The 19,581-nt window shown below is 38.5% G+C and overlaps 2 protein-coding genes across 5 annotated transcripts in view; one reads left to right on the top strand and one right to left on the bottom strand.

The window, feature by feature from the left end:
• The first annotated feature begins 444 nt into the window (after positions 1–444).
• Positions 445–19,581, top strand: part of Liprin-gamma (liprin protein kazrin) — a 34,950-nt gene continuing 15,813 nt past the window's right edge. For 2 of the 3 annotated variants that reach the window (XM_066288869.1, XM_066288866.1), the window contains exons 1-2: positions 445–723; positions 821–989. The gene's annotated coding sequence lies outside the window, so the exon portion shown is untranslated. The remainder of the gene's footprint in view (positions 724–820; positions 990–19,581) is intronic. The other variant, XM_066288867.1, reaches the window with a different exon arrangement.
• LOC136342474 (SLIT and NTRK-like protein 2) lies at positions 15,408–17,127 on the bottom strand. 2 transcript variants are annotated; one of them, XM_066288321.1, is made up of 3 exons: positions 16,877–17,127; positions 15,919–16,820; positions 15,408–15,862 (listed from the first exon to the last, which is right to left on the bottom strand). In XM_066288321.1, coding segments are annotated over exons 1-3 (960 nt in total). In that variant the 5' UTR covers positions 16,933–17,127; the 3' UTR covers positions 15,408–15,860. The 2 variants fall into 2 exon arrangements, with proteins under 2 accessions (XP_066144418.1, XP_066144417.1); XM_066288320.1 differs by having other exon boundaries at positions 15,916–16,820; positions 16,877–17,123.

Here is a 19,581-nt window from a genome sequence, read left to right as displayed (position 1 = left end):
TAAGATGATTTCCATGGGCACGATCTAATTTTTTCTTGTCGTCCACGGAAATTACTCTTCTGGTTAGCAATATCTGACAATTAGACGTGCTCGTGACTGATTCTTGCGTCGCATTCGCTCGCAATTGTCCTTCTGCATATGTACCAACAATCTCTGAGTATGCAATGGACATAACTGTACCTGCACACTTGTCCAAATCACTCTTGTGAAAAGAGGGCAAGTGACTAATAATATTCAAATGTCTCTGCCGCCTGTGTGTGAGGTGAACGTTTAAGGGTGACAAGCTGAATCCCTTCGCTCAAGCCAGATATAGAGGTGTCTAGTATCTCCCGGGCAGGGACACTTAAGTGATGAAATTTGCTCCCCTATTCCCATATTTCACCCCATCCCTTCGAAAAGTCCGGGACCCTTATTAGAGCCCAGAGAGCGTCCACGTAGAGGCAGCACACGTAAACCGGAGCGCTTGCGCCCCTTTCCAGTCAATGAATGAGTGTCAGTCCTGCTCTAGCTCCGAATCTAGTAAAGTAATCGTGCCCCCACACTTTCAACAACGGACACTTTTTATTTAATTAATCTCACGCTAATGTATGACAATAACGGCGATTCGGAGGTGGATTCTTCTTCAAACAAAAGCGCTTCTTCCGGCCGTGCATGTTTGTTCGATACACATACTGCAGTTCGTGGTATGATGGTGATGTTTGTGAGCGGGGTTTAGAAACGAAGGTAAATATGAATGTGCCACTCGTAGGCAAAATCGTCTGTTATCGATAATGTTTGATGATAACGCCATTTGAACGAGTTTTGTTTGCTTTGTCCATAGGGACATTACGGTGACAATTTGTTCCGCGCTTTTGGTTGACATTCGCGAGGAATAAAAAACGGTGCTGCCTTTGTGTTGGTTTTTGAGCTTGGGTGCGCCTTCACCTCAGAGAATGCCTCAATTTGTCGCCTAATTTCACACGAACACTCGTCGCTTAAGGGGATTAAAGGTAGGTTGATATTTTTAATTTTTATGATGTCATTCGAGTATGCGATGTTACTCAACACCGAACCACCAGCGTGTAGTTTTTCAACCCAAATCCCCGTGGCTCTATAATATGTGGTTGGAGCGGTAATACGACCTCAAACCGTTTCCTGCTCACTCCGGATTGTATCTTCGAAGCTCCTTTCTTTGTTGTGTGGCTTCTCAGTGTTTATAGCAGTATTATACCGGGTGTCCCAGAAGCGACGGTACAAATAATTATTGAGTGCCAGAGGGCACAAAACAGCGATGCGCCTTAACTTGTCTTATATAAAAGTTGCATGTTTTCAACTTACAGTGCGCAAAAGTAATTTTTTATTTCTGTAAATTGCGGATAAATCTTACAGTTTTTAATTTACCGGCTTGAGATTGCTCCTAGGAGGTTTTGGTGTATGAAAAATTCATTTTAAATTTCCTTTCCAAACTAGTGGATAGCTGGCGCCACCTGGGCCCTGCGAAGGTACCAAAAATCGACCTAACTTTTTTTATAAGTGCCGATAACAGTATTATTTTTACGAATTCTATTACTCTGAATCTTTTCCCACCAAAAAGGAATATTGCAAAAAAATTGTATCTCTAATCGTTTTCGACATATTTTCAATTAAGTTATTGGTTGCATTACGGAGTAGGCTATGAAAACAACAAAAAATGCTTAAATCAAAATATCTCTAAAACTGTTAGAGGTACTAGTTTTTTAAATATAGAATATTCTTTAGATGTAGAAGAATTCTGAGCATCAAAATTTGTGAAAAAGTAGAAGGAATCGATACTGATAACATAGTTAGGTCGATTTTTTGTGCTTCGACAAGAGACAGCTGAACTATCAGTTGGCTTGAAAGAAATGTTTTAAACGAAATTATTGCATTAACAAACAAATTTCGAGTATGTAAAACAAAAACCGTTAGATTTATACTCAATTTACAAAATTAGAAAAAAAAATATTTTGACTCCCCGCGGAATGAAAACAATCAATTTTTCTATGAGGTAAGTTCAATTTTTTATTCAACAATATTTTTGCAACCTCTAGCACTCGATACTCACTTGCACTATTGTTTCTGGGCTGCCCTGTATGTTAAACTTCAGGAGGTTCAGCTTTCTTGCAATAGTCAAAGATGATTTACAATTTTTAAATTTGAGACCAAATGTAGCCCAAACAATTACACGCCATTGAAAAACGTTATAAAGCTCGCATTTAGCAAAATGGTTTCAATAGACATGATATTGGTTATTATGTATTTGGTGCGAATAGATCACATTAGTAAGGAAATATGAATATAAGTAGTAAATTTAAACTTGATAAACTGATAAGAAATGAATATCACGTGATTGAAGATAATATTCTAATGAATAATGGAACGATTTTTGTGGTTAAATATGTGGGTCTGAGACCTACTTTTTTTGAAAACGTGAATTTATTTATAGACCTTATTAAAGCACGCAATGTCAAGCATTTATTTCAGACAGACATTAAGGCACTCGTTTCGGCCGTTTCACATTTTTTCCCAGGAGCTTTATTGCTCTCTATATACGCGTACTACAATATACCAATTATGGGGTATATGGTTGCTAGCGTCAGTATGGACCTACACCATCATGGCAACCAAAAAAAATTACCTTGAACAAGAGTGGTCCAAAATCTGTGTTTCAGCCACTGGGTCCTAATTTACATAAAATCTTCTTAATTTTTTCGCATTTCATTCATCTTTTTCGAAGTGTTTTACTTTGACTGCATCTGTCGCTCTTCTAATATTATTCTGCTTCATCTGTCTGCGCATTATTCCACATATGATTATTAATCAACATCGATTTAAACGAAATACGGCAAATAAATAGTGGAAGTATATCTGTGTTATTTATAAATTTGATTATTGATAAAACCACCTATGGATACATTTAACTAACTAAAATTAAAATATAAATGTGATTATTAGTTTAATTTAAAATGCAATAATTTATCTTCGTAGATAGCATTTTTAATGTAATTTTCGCGTAAATTAAATTTGTATCATGGAGCATGTAATAGAACAATTAAATATTCCATATCATGTAAACTGGTTTGGCAGCAACAGGGATGTACTATAACAAAATATCTCAAAATAGAGATCTCTGAGCACCATAAATATGATGATATTCTTTTCACGTGACCATTGCACCCAGGAAATAGCCAAGTGGCTTTGATTCACCCTCTCTTTTCATCGCATTATTTTGAGGGGCATTCCTGGGAATCCAGTTTGAAGGGGAAACTAAAACTTCTTGAGAATCAGACTGTGAAGAAAATTTATTCTTGATAATTTATCAAAATCTGCGGCTGATATTATCATAGACGATGAGGAAGTAAGCGAAGTGATCTTCCATGCTTCTCGGCTATGACTAAAGTGGCAACTGGATCGCCCCTCATATTTATTATGTGCATGCGTGCGCATACTTTACTAGCGAGGAAGAAGTGCCATCACGCTCAGCCCAAAGTATTAGTCATCGCCGAACAGCACGGGAGAGCGTTTTGTCTTCTGCTATTGTAATGGCAGAAAGAAATTCCTTTGATTCACAGCTGGAAGCCTCGGAATAGATTTTAAAATATAATTTCATGAGAATTCTAAAGCACTTTTAGATCTGAGAACAGAATTAGGTGCATATTTATTGCCTTCTTTTAGTAGTAGCTTTCAGTAGTTAGTGTTATCTGTTAGTTCCGTACAAGACAATTTCTGCTAAAATTGGAAAAATGACACGTTTTTAAAATTTTGCATTTCATCGTAATCTACTTAAAAAAGTGTCTAAGAAACGTTTAGGGCCAATATATCAAAGTATTGGCGACTTTGCCAAGAGGAAGATCGAGTATGGGTCAATTCGGCGGTTTCCGTGGAAATTGCTCTCCAGACAAAGTTGCCAAAGGATTGATCTAGTGGCTCTCAGAAAATCTAATGGCGTTTGGACATATATTTTTCTAAACAAAACGAGTATTTGGCAATGGAAACACACTTGAATTGATGCAAATTGTTGCGATACTCTATATACGATTTCCTAAATTAATTTTAATAATCATCGCGTATTGGCCAAATTAATTTGTTATTTACTATATTTATGTATATTACGTTTCCTCACTGTCAATGCACCAATAGTTCCGGAAATAATACTCATTATGTTTTAGTAGCCATATCGTCCTTGACTTATTATTATTACTGCGAAAAACTACTCAACTATCAGTTTAAGATAACTTTTACGATCCAGCTTTTCCTTTATGTGTCTACATAGATGACAGCACCTATGCATAGTTACATTGAAGTGATTTAGTTCATATGTAATTTAATATACAGGGCGTAACATATCAACGTGGAGATATTTCAGGGGCAATATTACTTCCCAAAATAATAAAAAAATACTAATGCATCCATGGTCCAAAAAAAATGTACCATTTTCGATATACATATATATAGTACTGCTTGAAACAATTTGTAATATTTATCAACTTTCTTAAAAATGAAAATAAATCTAAACGAAAACAAAATTATAAAAATTAAAAACACAAAATATGAGAAATTATGTGAAGCTCTGTCACCCTGTATGTAGAATATGTTACGTTTTTGACCGTGAATCTATTAGCACTTTTTAAATTAATTTACAGCGTACTTCTGAAACATTTCCACGATGATATGCTACACCCTGTACATTACGTGTAAAAGTAGTTGCTTGTAACTCTTCATATTGTAGCGAATTTGAAAAACCATTGTAAATGTAATGGGTAGTTACTAATTCACGATGCTTTTTAAACGTTTCTCTATCTGATGTTGAAAAATCGCGTGTCTCTCTTGCAATGACGAGCCACAATAAATCCCTCAAAAGTGTCTTTTTCACCCCCAGCCTTAATTTGTCATTTTTAAAGTGAATTTGCACCCGTGGGTGTGGAGGATATGAGTTCGCTGAATAACCAACTAGAGAACGTTTACCATTATTTGATTGATGTTGATGGCCTCAAATGATTTTCGAATTTCCCATGTGAAATTATGCCACTAATTTTAATTAAAAACAAAAATTAATTAAAACGCATAATACACCCAATTCAAAGAGCGTGAAGGTGAATGCAAATGCCGTAAAAATAACAATGACAAATTCAAAGCTACATATTATTCTGGTTTTATTTTTCTACGCATCGTTGGAGCCAGCCTGAAATTCATGCTTGACCCCACGTTAACAACCTCGGTCATCACTTTAATTCGATATGTAATGCTATTAAGCTTTCATTGGCTCATATATGCTTTTGTTGCACACCATCAGGTATATACATACAGGGTGTCGCATAAGCATATCGACAAATTTTCAGGCGACGTGGGGCTCATAAAAACAAATATTTATAGGGAATAAAGTTAGGTCCGAAACCGCTTCGTTTCTAAGATACGGAGCGTCTGATTTTTTTTTATATATATATTTTAAATGTGTATTTCGAAAACGGCTTGCGTTAAGGACGCGAAATTAGGGACACCCTATGGCGGGATAAATGTGCACGTTCTGGAGTTGACAGCATATTCCCACCTACACCACTGGCGACCGTCCGGCCATACAATGGGGTGTATATAATGAAAAATAATGGTACGCCACGGACTTCTTTAAAGCATCTTTTTTTTTAAATTATTTGAGAGGAATTAATGAAATTATTTTTTGGTAGAGTTAGAAGGACATGATTCAAACGCGTGTGAAACCTGCCTCGTCATAAAATAACATTCTTCTTCCAAAATATGGTTAAATTCTCAGCAATTCACACATGTCAAAATATTTCTATGCATCATAATGCGGCACCATAATCAATTCACTTGCCTTATCATCGCCACGGAAACCCAATTTAATTTAACTGTTTTTAAAATATTTAAAAAATAGTAAAAAAATAAAACATTTTGCATCTCGGACACTAGTCGATTTCGCACCTACCTTTGTTTGATATAAACATTTATTTTTATGAGCTCTCTACATCCTCTGAAAGTTTGTCGGCATTTTTACGAAACATTCTGTAAGTACAAAGATATTTAAGGGAGAAATAGCATTTTTATTATTAGGAACGAAATTCAGGCACAATACTTTGTTAAAATCTCAGGTTCTCTGAAAACAAATAAAGCCTGAGTTTCGAGCTCCACTTGGGTGCTCCAATACTCGGGGAGCATGACTTGGTCTTCTGTGATTGGCAAGGGCACTGGCACTCCCTTCTTTGTCCTGGTTCTTGCATCGATAGCCATTACCGTATCTGATGATGCAGCAACGTTATTTTAACGTTTTTGGAGAAGGTGAAGAAACGCACTTGTCTCTCAAGAACTGAACGTTTGGGCTTTTCTCTCTCGCCGAATTATGCCTTTTTCGAATTCCTTGACAGGATTAAAATTGTTATGCTATTGAGGAGCGGTACGAGGTTTCTGATTTTTCTAGCATTTTTTTGACATTCTAGCTACCTAAGACGTCACTGGAAGACGTATTGCTTCGTAAATCTAAAATTTTTGGTTTTCCTTACCTCTTTCGTCTCTAGGTTATAATTTCCTTAACTTGATGGCATTGTTTTATAGGGTAAATACAAGGAAAATCGGTTCTCGTCATCTCACGTAGACTTTCGTATTAAAAACCAATTTCGGCACACGACACGGAAATAAATTCCCAATTTTACTAAAAGCAAATTCCCGAGGCGTCCTATCGAAGTGCCGTTCCGACCTGACTCTACGGCAATTATCTTTAATGTATGCTCGTAAACTAGACAATCTAAGTTTGCCAATTAATTGCATTTCTGTTTGCTTTAACTTGGTGTGTGTGAGTCTATGGGATTAAATTTTAAATTATATTTATCGGGCCGTTAGCTGTTTGTGCTTATAAAGCCATGAAGACGTAACGCGCCATTGACAAATTGCCGCATTCGCCATGAAAAATTAACACAGGGCTGCATTAACACTATTTTCATTGTTTATTAGTTCGAAATGTGATTGACTAACCGATCGCGATCATTACGGGTTTAACCATTAATGGTGCTTTATGGCTTGGGTTTTCAGTGGTCAGTTCACGGACTGAGGCAAAACGTTGCGGTGGTTGCTAGACATGGTTGGAAATTTTCGCGCTCACTATGTGATTTCGTTTTTGATTATGGCCATATTTCATTTTTAGCAATGCAGAACCGGCAAAGTAAATTACGAGTGAAATTGTTCTTTTTCGTGGAAACGAACATTGGAGTTTCGAAAAAATGGCGATCAACTAACGGCAAAACTGCAATTTTTCCAATAGCGCGTCGCCCTGTAGAAGAGTGGGGAATTGGGGATTTCCCTAGGAAATTTTCAGGCATATTGCGAAATCTTTGGGGAGCTGTTTCCAGGGGCAACAGCTCAATGAGAATTATCGATAATTTTTGGGAAATTTGCATGGATGCAAGTTTGCTCAAAGAGGACGCCAATGCCCGGCAGACATTAATCAGATATAAGTAGCTCTTAAAGGTATCTCCCTTCGGGGATGACCCGTGGGATAAAATGCAAAGAATTGCGAGAGAAAGCGAGCAATTGGTGCCGTACGGTACTAATTCGCTTTGTTCAGGAAACATTCCACATCCATGCATTCTGCAGTTCTACTTCAAAAATAAGTAATAAAATACTCCGGCAATTTCGCATTCAAATTCATCATCATCACATTCGAACATCCTGCCGGACCTCAGTAACGCTTCCGCAAACCAGCCGAGTGAGTCATTGCTCTGAGCGGAAAAAAGAAAATTATCGCTTCTCTGAAGGAACAGCGGCGAAACCAAAATATGCACGTAGCTTATGAGTGATAAGTTATTACATAAAACCTGGACTAACCCGAAATAAAGTAATGAAGTTTTCGCCATTGGTAAGCAGGAGGCATGTGGCCCCCGAAGGCCTCAATCTGATCGAATCCTCCCTCGGTCTGGCGATTAATTTGCAGTGCATGCCGCAGGCCTCCGAAGACAGCTTATGCCGAAATATGGCCATCAACAAATTCTGCAGGGAGGCGAAATTATCGCAGCTTCGCGATCGCAGGAACCACTCAGACTATAAAACAGCGTACGCCCTTGAGGGTCAGAAGTTCGTCATGCGGACGATTGCAAATGGAAAAAATTAAACAAGAAAACGAATAGAAACCCTCAGTACCTTTGTTTGGTACAATTCTTAACCGACAACGAGCAGCGCAAACCATCAATCATCACTCTCACTGGCTCGTTTGCAGACTTCGTCACTGACCCATCGCATGGGACCTCCTCGACGAGTCATCGGGCGCCACCATTGATGAGTACTGCTAATTGAGAAGATATTCGATGCTCTAAGTGAGCAAGTTGCACTTCAGCAAAATTTGTTAAAATAGGAGTAATTTTGATAGAGCAAGTGAAGTATGAAGTGTGGGAGAAGAAGTGTATTCATGGCCAGCAGAAGCGTGGTAAATCGCAACTTCTGGCGGAAATTTAGATGGAAAAGCAACACTTAGAGAATGAATTTGCGAGGAGCAGACTGCTGACGAGCATCACATTAAAGGGCTGAATGTAATCGAGAAAATTCTGCACAATTTGCAGCGGGAGCTTAAAAGCGCTTATTTGAAAAGCGAAGGTAAATGTTTTGGTTTTGCAGTTTACGCGTTAGGTGAATTTACGTCACAGAGTCGTTGAAACTTGTATCCAGACAAACAAGTAGTTTTGAAATAAATTGCGGCTTTGCGGGTTACGCCCTCGTAATGTCTACGGTATCTCAGCTGGAAAGGATAAGCCTGGATTTATGAATAAACAGGGCCCCTGAGAGTAAATGCATATATCTTTACCGCGTACCGGTGCACTGAGTTTGATAAAAATGTTCTCGAGAGGAATAAATTTTAAGGTTTAATGTACGCGCTGTAAACGAGGCTAAATGGTTTTTGCTCTGAAAAGAATAGTATGTGTTATGCGCTAAGTTTGCGGGAAAAATGAGGGGGTCCACCCACGTTGTGTAGACGAGCTACATCCCACTGTGAGAACGAGTAATCATTTCGGGTCAGGTTGGTTCGGGTTAAAGTATGCGCTGTAAACGAAGGCTAAATGGTTATTGCTATGGAAAGAACGGCACGTGTGGTGTGCTAAATTTGCGGGGAAACTGGGTAGATTTGCCTATGTTGTGCAAGCGAACGACATTGCAATGTGACAACGAGTGTTCAGTTCAAGTAGGGTTAAAGTATGCGTCGTAAACGAGGCTAAACGGTGTTTGCTTCAAGAAGTATGGTGTTTGTTGTGTGCCACCACTGTAATCAACACGTAAGGCGAATATATTTATAAAATGAAAAATGTTTATTTATTCTCCCGAATAAATTTCATCACCTTCCAAGTACTGCCCGTTCGACACAACGCACTTATGCCGTCGTTCTTTGCGACCCTCGCAGCAGAGAAGTCTTTTTCCGGGATCGCCTTCGGTACTTTCTTCGATTCCGGTTTTCGATCCCCCCGATTGAATCGTCACGGTGTCCACGGAGCGGTCATTTGAGCTTGTTAAACAGCCAGAATTTCAACAGTGCCAAATCGGGCGATTACGGCGGTCGTGGCACGATAAGGATCGAATTTTAGGCAAAATGTTCTCGGAGAATCAATGCAGTGTGGGACGGTGCATTATTGCGGTGCAAAACCAAGAAATGTCTGCCCATAACGGTAGAACAAATTCATAATGCCGCGATAATCAAAGAAAACTCCCTGCACACAAAATTCACTTCCGAATTCTTTGCTCAACAAAATCAGACATAGCGAAAGTAAAAAAACTCACTTCTCTATGTTTTACCAATTCGCGTGTAGCTCTGCAGTAATTGAATACGACTGAAATTTGCATAGATGTCACAGACAGTGCAATCAACCTACAAAGAAATAATTTCATGATTTTATAGTACCCTTGAAGTTTACATGAAAAATTGGCCTTATTTTTTTTTATCACAGTAGTGTGTTTGCAGGAAAAATTAGTGAGTTTGTCCAGTTTATATGGACGAACTACATTGTGATGCGAGAATGAGTTTTCAATCTGTGCTAGGTTAGTTCGGGTTAAAATATGCGCTGTAAACGCGGTTAAATGGCTATTGCTTTGGAGAGAACAGCACGTGTTGTGTGCTAAGTTTGCGGGAAAAATGGGGGGGTTGGCCTATATTCTATAGGCGATATTGTCAGAATGGGTGCTCAGCTTGAGCCAAGTTTGTTCAGATTACTTTGGGTTAAATCCCGTTTATTTCTGATGTTTCGATTAAGAGCGGGAAAATAAGCAAAGCGATACTGAAGTTTAAATGGATGGCGAGATCTACCAGTGTGAGGATCATTGGAAATTAATTGTATCCGCCCGGGGAACCAGGGTTCTAACCCCCCACATTATCATAACTAAAATTATTTCCATGTGTGAACCCTCTACTGGCCTGATATGGTATCATCAATTCTCCAATAGCAACACCCTTAGGCTTGTGTTTTCTATAAACAACGAATGCAGTGTTCCTTGGCTTGTAGGGATATTTACGTAGTTCTTGGATAATTATTCTATTATTGGAGATGAGAACACAATTACCCATCCCCTGCCGCTTTTAGTAGAGTGTTTGATTCTCCCACAGCCGTTTAAGACGTCAGTCGTTACGTCATCGATAATAAGAGTAACGCATGTCTTTATTGCTCCTGGTTTAAGTAAGAGAGACGTACTGACTTAACATACATATCTCTGATTACTAAGAGGGCAAGAAATTAATGGCTCAAAAGAGGGAGCTCGAAGAGGATTATAGAAAAGACCGACTTGATTTGTATTTTTTTGCAAAAGAAAAACGCAAATCATTGGAAAATTCGGTAACAAAACGAATACTTACAGCAAAAAATTTTATGGAATGTCAGTAAGTAGGTAAAAATACTAAAAAATTAGTCATTACAACATTTTAAAAGGTTCAGTTGAGGTAAGTGATTAGGGTTTGATCATTGACCCAATTTAACCTGCCATGTTTAAAATTGTATTTTCTGTGTTGGTGATTAGTCTAAGTGGTATTTGTTTGAGCTTGGTCTCTTTTTGCGTGGCCGAGGTTGACCTCCGGTTCAAGCATAGGTGACCAAGCCGTACATCGGTTTTATTAAATAAAATATGGGCAGTTGGTTGCGATGAACATCGATCCATTTAATTCGTTGACTATTATCAGGGTTTTACTACCATACATTTAATTTACAGATAAATATATGCTAGCTTATGTAAAACGAGGAACCTCAAAAGGTACCAACGGTGACTAAATTTATGCCACTGACAAAAAGTCTTAAACTGAAGTGCTTTGCAGGAGTTCGTACCTTTCTACATCACTAAAACAATTATTTTTGTGTGTGTGTCTTATAAATTCATTTTTCCGCTGTATCTGTGGGCCCTTTATTTAATTTAGTGCATCTCCCATCATTGAATGGGCCCTCAATTTTTTACTCACAGGTAACACAGCTCATTATGCCTCTAGCGCTGCTTTTGCCTGCTAAAAGGAACGTTATTTGTTCACATAAATTGAGGGCCTTTTGTTCAATGGGGGTTAAACTTTGTTTTATCTTAAAAGGATTATCTAAAATTAGTTTTGACCTAATTCTAAGCTCTTGGTGTTCCCGTGGCAAGTTTTGAGTTGTTTCTTCTATAGCTGAAATTAAGTCAAGTTAAGGAACATATTTAGGGGCGATAGAGTATTTGGCCTTTGGAAAGTGTAAGAGTTTCAAACTCAGAAAAGTTTTGTCGGGCAGATTTATCGCTCTCATTTCTGTTAGATTGTTATCATTATTATTCAGTATCTGCAAAGTTTGTTGTTATTTGAGCCATTTTCCACCCTAATTTCGGGATTTTCTGGGGCAACTCACTTCGACAAATTCCGAAACTTAGTTCACTATGCAATTGGAGGAGGAAGGAAAGGTATCATTTTTCAATGTGTTGGCAACTAAAAAATCAAACAAACGACTGGCTTATGTTGTGTATGGAAAGCCGACGCACACCGATCCATATCTCAACGATGGATCAAACCATCATGCTGGCCAAAAAGGAGTCATAAAAACCCATCTGGATGAGCCAAAAGAATTTGTGGACCATTCCACCTATAAAGGCAACCCAAAATCTTAGAAAAAGCTTTTGGTTGGACATAGCAAACAAGATTTCGATAGATTAATTTGGACAATAAATAGGGTAAAAACAAGGCCAGACTTGTCTACCTTAAACACACAGAGTCAGAACCGGCCTTAGCAAGTCTGGCGCGTTGGGCGAAATTTTTGATCATCTCCCTCCTACCCCCGAGAAAAATCGCAGAGCAGGCAAGTACGCCGCCCTGAGCAGTGCGCAATGTTTATACCCTTGGGACAATTTTAATTTACAACATCAAATGAACAATCTCATTTGCTTTTATTATAGAATTAGAACGCGTAATTGCCGCCCAAAAGGAAGAAATAGCGGCAATGAGAGTCAAAGTAGAGGATCAAAGGGATCAAATTACCGTCTTAAATAGATTCATTAATTTAACGAGGCCCAACACACCTCAGATTTCTTTTGGCTCTTTAAAGTTGCTAACGAAAGGAAATAATTATTATTTCAGCTGGACTGCCCTAATGGGGGCTTAAATGAGGATCATCTGTAGGAGGCATCAATAATGCATAATACTGGCCCGACAGGGTGTTATTGCTACAAATCCCACAAGCTCTATGGAAGAAATACATGCGACAACTCCCCGGACGCTACATTTTCGTGAAGGAAAGAGTTCAGCAGGAGTTCCTCTCCTCCTGCTTATTTGCGGAGTTTTCAAAAAAAGACATATTTGTCGAAATACCGACAGGAAAAAAGCAATTTCGTTGACAATTTTTCGGACGAAGAATCCATCATTTGCCCTACACTTTTGCACCGCAAAAAGATGAGACCTGGAAATATGATTAGTACCGTTTTTTCCTTCAAACGAGGAAATTGAGAACGGACATATAAAGTTGGAAAAGTTATCAGTTTTCAGCGTGGAAATTACGTACAAGAAGAGCGACGTTGCCTCGGCTTTGTTAAAGTTGAATGAATTGTTTAAGGGTATTTCTTAGCATTTGTGCTTTTGGAAGAGAGATGTATCTATGTGACGCCTTGAGAATTGAAATGAATGATGAATGATAGGGAGCAAGAAACTTCAGATTGAGTCAATAAATATTTGAAATGTAGCGAGAGATTTCAAGACATTTCTATATAAATATTATCATTCCTCTCTTTATTAATTTTCTATATCTATGATTGCTGATCGTAAGAATGGCCTCATCCGCAGGCAAAACCGCCAAACAGAAATTGTCCTTCCTGGTCTGTGGCTCTGGCCCGTGGCTCAACCTCCCTCTCGTGATAAGGGTAGTACTGGATGGTAGTAAGTAATTACGATGACATTTGACTTGATTTACCTATGAGGAGCAGATCCTTCATGTTTATGTGCTTTCATTTCTACGCCACTGTTGAGTCGTCGATAAGGAGTGAGGTATATACATATATTTGTAATGCCATTTAATAGCCTTGTCGATATCTCAAGAACTGTTCGGACTTTTCCTCTTATTTCGCTCCTGTGTGTTTTCAAAAAATGTACACCATGTAATTTGTTACGTTGCATGGAAGGTATTTTTCAAGAAAAAATTGCTGCACAATCAATCAACTGAAGGGTGCTCCAACAAGAGCGCAAAATTTTAATTAAAAATGATACACGTTTTTGAGGAAATACTGAAATTATCATTTAATCATAAAGTAGAGATATCAGAATTATCCATGAAATAATTATCTGATAAATGCCCACCTTAGCTTCGCTTGCATATTAGCTTTTTTTTTAATAGAGTTTTCAAGGACTTTTTCGCATAAATATGATTAGATTTCCGTAATGCAGTGCCTAATCTCCAGGTTCGAAACGTAAAAAGTGGTGGGCTTGTTTGCATATACTTTGAATTAAAAAAAAACCAAGTGAAAAAAGTCCAAAGGCGTTAAATCAGACGATCTAGGTGGCCAATTCATGTCGCCCAAACGGGAAATTACACGACCTCCTGGTATAATGCCAACGTTTCATGTGAGGCACGACCCTGTTGGAACCACACGTCTTCGAAATCAATACCGTTCATATGAGGCACAAGAAACTGGGACATCATCCTGCGATACCGTGCGCCATTGACTCTTCGTGTATTCCCCGCATTGTTTTTAAAGAAAAATGGTCCAATGATGCCAATGATCCACACCAAACAGTAACGCGTTGAGGAGGAATTTTCTTCTCGGAGACCACGTGTGACAAATCCGACAATTTTGCTTATTTATGAAGCCATCAACATGAAAATGGGTCTCATCACTGAAGATGATTTTGTTGGAAAAATTACTGTTCGCGTTTTGTTGTTCAGTGATTGAGTTGACGAATTCTCTTCTGTGTGCAAGATCTGCATGCATGAGTTGTTAAGTGAGTCGGATTTTATAGGGATGAAGGTCTAAATCTTCGTGCATAGTGCTTCTTGTGAGGGGCAATTTTTGACTACGATGTCGAATGGGCCTTTTTGGACTCTTGACCACGTTCTGGCAAATAGCCGTGATGTTTTCTGCGAAACAACGTGGACGAATATGCACTCATGGTTTCGCGTCAGCCATCAATCCAGACTTCTCGCGTTGTCTTACTTGTCTCATTACGTGTTTGGAATAATTTTCAGATCAAAAATTGGACCCAGTTTGCGTATCTTGACAACCAAACTCTCACCATTTTCGAAACAACATTTAATGGTTAAAATACGTTGTTGGGTCGAATAACGGTCCATTTTAAAAAATGAGGGACCGTTTAAAATCGAACTGTCAAACATGTTTGACAGTCGAAGCATAACAGAAAAAATAGCGCCAAATTTGAATTTGGGGCTCTTGTCGGGACACCCTTTATAAGGAGGCCAATAAAGTTAAATGTCTCCTTATTTCAATCATAGTTCCGGTTTTGGTAGATTTTTCTTTGAGATCAACAGAAAACTTCGAAGCCCTCGAGACTATGTTCTTACCAATGCACGATGGACTGAAGCACTCTGAATCCCGGTTAGAGTCTACGACTCTCATCAGCTCTGTGTGTCTCCGGTCGACCATATATAAGCGAGATATGGCATGTAAATGGCGAATAGTTGGATTAGGGCCCGCAGGAAACTTATATGCCATTTCTCGCTTATGTACAATCGACTGGAGATGAACCGAACTGGGAACATTAGAGATTTAACATGGATCTTAGGGGTTCCCCAGCTGATCATACATAGGTAGGAAGTTGGGTCGGTGGTTTTAACGACTGCTTCTAAGTTTTCTGTTGATCTCATTAAATGAGTTGGAATGAAAGGTACGGATGGTATTTTTCTCACTCGTTTCACGGTCGCCATACCTACTCCTGCGTAAATTCTAAAAATTCCACACTTCAAATATGTCTCATAGAAAAAATCTCTACTGAATGGGATTTACTATATTTGCTATCGAGCTAATAATAGTTAATTACTAATCGAGATTGTAAATTTCACATTATTATATTTATTTGCTACGTAACTTCGATATATTTCCAGGAAGTGGCTGCAGTATCGCTTCGATTTAGAGAATATCAAATCTATTGCTACATCTCTCTTTAAGGCTAATTTGAAGCATTGGCGGATTAACGATAAGAGATTAAGGCAGCGTTACATAATACATCCTATTAACATTATTATTTGTAACATTGACTAACGATTAATCCTCGCTTTAATTTGCGATCTTCACATGTACCACACAAAAACAGATCTATTTCAGGTGTTGTCCACGTTCATAATGTTCGGCATGGAAGTTCCCAAGGTTGAGACAGGAATGAACTTACCTTTATTCGAATCGAAAATGCCGGATACCATGTGTTGCTCCACCAACGAGTATTCTAAAAATAACACGAAAATAAATCTTCATACGGTAATTTCTTCTGCAGCTCACCACATTGAGTGTGTTTGTCTGCATAAGACGGCCCCTTATCGCATATCAAATGATGTATTTTCCCAACGTTCCCCAGGATTATGCCGATCCATATCCCCACTAACATCCATAACAAGCAGAAGTAAAAGCTGCACTTGTAGCAGTTGACTGCTGGACAGCGACTTTCTTCTCCATAGGTCTCATTAGTTGAAGCTGTTTCATTCTCAAATGTCTGAGTGAGCTGACCTGACTCCTGCAAGGGCTGGAACGTTGGAGTCATTTTTTTTGTAGTCTCAGGTGTGGGTTCACTTCTGGTAGTTGTGGTTACTTTCTGGGTAGTTTCTGTCATGGGGACGGCACAGAAGGAATTTAAAAGAATCGGATTCAAATATTCCGACCAAACAGGATGGGAGCAATTCCATGGGTTGGAATCTATAACCACATAAAACTTATGGACTGTGCTCAACTTCGTTAGAACTTCTACAGGGAGATGGTCGAGCTGATTGTTGGATAAGTCTAAAAGCTGCAGCTTTGAGAAGTACGTGGAATTAAAGTTGGATAAATCTTGTAGCAGGTTGTTGGAAAGGTTCAGGTATTTCAGGACGGCTCCTGGAAAAATTAACTGGAAGTCTACCTTGGTTAAAGCGTTATAGCTCAGGTTCAAAAATTGTAGGCTAGTCATATTCGTAAATGAGCCTTCGCCTATTTGAAAAATGTTTGAGCCGGTGATGTATAAGTTTTGCAAAGTTGAAAACCCCTCGAAGGTTGTAGCTGAGATCATAGCTATGTCGCTGTTTGTAATTTCAAGTGTATTTATATCAGGTTTGTTGACTATTGCTAAAGTTTCCCCACTGATGTCTTCCTGGGAGACACCGCTGCAGTTCAGCTCAAGGTTGTTCATGTTGCATTGATATGTACCAACGACACTAAGGGATAATGAGCTTAGTGGCTCTTGATGGCGGCATCAGTTTCTGTTACTTACCAGTTTGCGTGCAAAATCACAAGGGGTACGATCGAGAGCACTATCCAAAAACTCATGTTTTCACATTATAGTCACATCACTCGTTTACGCTCGTTTATGAACCAGAAGGTATAAGCAACTAAAATAATAATCGTCTTAACTGAATTAATGTACTGCTTAATCTTTATCTTATCTTCGGCAATTTTCGATAGATCGTAAAATTGGGTGCCGACCGTGGCACCTCGTTACGCCCATCTGTACACATGCGAGACAATTTTCTTCCATGTGAGTCAAAGTCAATAAATACATTGACAACACCCATGGGTATCTCGTATGACCGATACAAAGTCACTATTTAGTTATTTAGTGTCAGATTATCGGTCGTATGGTTCATAAATTTTTTCCATGAGAACTTTTTCAAAAGTTTTTGTCTGAACATGAAATATGACGATTCTTGATTTGTTTTGGTTGGGTGAGTGTGTTTAGCAAAGCTAAAATAATAATCGCAAAAAAATGATGAACGGGATTGATAATAAAAGCGATATAAACATAAATATTTGTATAAACTGCAGCCAACAGGACTAGATTTACTGGGGAAATTATATGCAATTGCGCTAGAAGCCCCAGTTAAGGGATCCTCATTAGCGTTAAACAGAGCTTATGTTAATAAACTTTCCAATGTTCATTTGAAAATTTCCCGCTTTTCCTGGATTATCGGGAACAACTTTGGAATTTAAAGTAGGTAATTTTCAGTTTTTAATTATTTTAGCAACTTTTTGAAGCACTAATCTACACAGTAATTACAGGCAACTAAATTGTGCAATTGTGAGTGTGTAATTGTAAATTGTGCAATTGTGAGTCTAAATTTCGAAAGGTTTCTTGAAGGGTAAACCAACTCATAATTCCATAGAGTGTAACATTATCATGGAGATAGTTTAGGAAGCAACATTACTCTGCAAAATAATGAACAAATACTGACGGACCCATGGCCAAAATCGCGGCATCTTCTAGAGGGTAATGTTTTACATTTGCTTCTCATATTTTGTAGTTTTAGTTCATATAATTCTGTTTTCGTTTAGATTTATTTTTATATCACTGAATCTGTTAAATATTTCACAGTTATCGAGATACCTGATAACTGCGCTGGATGATTTTTTTTTCGTTTTCTACCGTTACATTTCCAATTTGCACCTTTAGATATGCTCGCAAATTCCACGAGGACGGTGAAAGATACGTAAATACTGCAAGATACCAAAAATCTAGAAAGATTGAAGGAGAAATTTGAATTTGCCGAATTCATACAGAGTGTTCCAAAAAAGCTACAAGTATAAGAAGTACATGACCGAAAAAAGCATAGCACCCTGTATATGACTACCGACATTTTGTTGTAAAGAGTCTTGAAGGAAATATGTACATTAACTTTAACATTTGAAACTGTAGCTCAAGGCATACGTGAGGAAGACGTAAAACATGAAAAGAAATATAACATTTTACCACCCAGTATATTCAAAAAACGTGCGGATTTTGCTATGAGTCTATTGCCATTCTTATATTGCTTTATAGGGCACTGTCGCCTTCTGAAATATCTCCATGATGATATGCTACACCTGGTATAGAAATTGTCGATGTTATGGAAGTTATTTATGCGGAGAGCCATTGGTTTTATTGCCCATATCAAGACCTTTCGATGCCAATACTCCAATTTTCCCGTTCCGTTTTAATTCCTCTTAGGCCAATTTCAATCCTTTTAGCTAAATTCATTCACATAATAGACGTTTGATTATGCTCCATAAGGGTAACGATCGAACATGATCCTGATCCCTGTGACCCCCCGATGCGTCTGATTCCGGGAGCCCGAACATAACTTTACTCCTGTTAATCCACTAATTATCGAGATTTTGAGTAGTATTCTACGCTGTCCGAATCTACTCATAATAAACTTGGTTTTACCATACCTCATCCATTACGAGAAAAAAAATCCAATAATTTTTACGACTGGACCACTTGAAGGACGCCTGGATTATTTGGGCTCTACCAGACTGTAAACCAGGACATGTAGCGATACGAGGCAGGAAATTCAGGTGTGTGTCATAACGAAATGACGAAATTCAGCCATCTTTTAATGCAACCGACTATGCTGATTTTAAGGACTATGTTCAGAAAAGGTGTACTGAAACCGTGTTGAATGTGCTCACAAGGATATATGTCTGATGAACCCAATAAGTAGAAACACCCGTCGCCGGGTTGCCTGACATCGTTTTTCCATTTCTAGTTGAATGCTCATTTCTTTTGCAAACTTTTCCTACTCATCCACACAAACTTTTCCGTTGTTGGCGGAGTGGAAATCCCGTATAATGAAACACGTCAGACTATAATAAGCTCAAAGTTCCTGATGGTTGTATGCAGGTGGGTACGTGCCCGGAGTTAGCAATATAGATTTAATAAATCATTTACTATCGTGAAGAGCTGATTAAACGCTATAGGTGTCCAAAATCGTAATTTCTATAGCCTTGAAATTTGCCTTAAATTGCTATTTGTGCGGTCTATCAACTTGTGAAACTTGACAGTCACTGACTGTTCCCTGTCGTGATAGTTTAGGGGTACGGTTCGGGCTGCGACTTCGGGTTTAGGGTTCGCGTTAAGATTTCGGGTTCCGAAGTGAAAGTCCAATTGCGGTTTTAAGTTGGGAACCCTGTTCGGATTGGGGATTCGGGGTTTCGTTCGTG

The sequence above is a fragment of the Euwallacea fornicatus genome, chromosome 12, assembly GCF_040115645.1.
Source record: "Euwallacea fornicatus isolate EFF26 chromosome 12, ASM4011564v1, whole genome shotgun sequence".
Lineage (NCBI taxonomy): Eukaryota > Metazoa > Arthropoda > Insecta > Coleoptera > Curculionidae > Euwallacea > Euwallacea fornicatus.
Note: the sequence above shows the minus strand (reverse complement) of the source record. Positions and strands in the feature narration are given on the sequence as shown.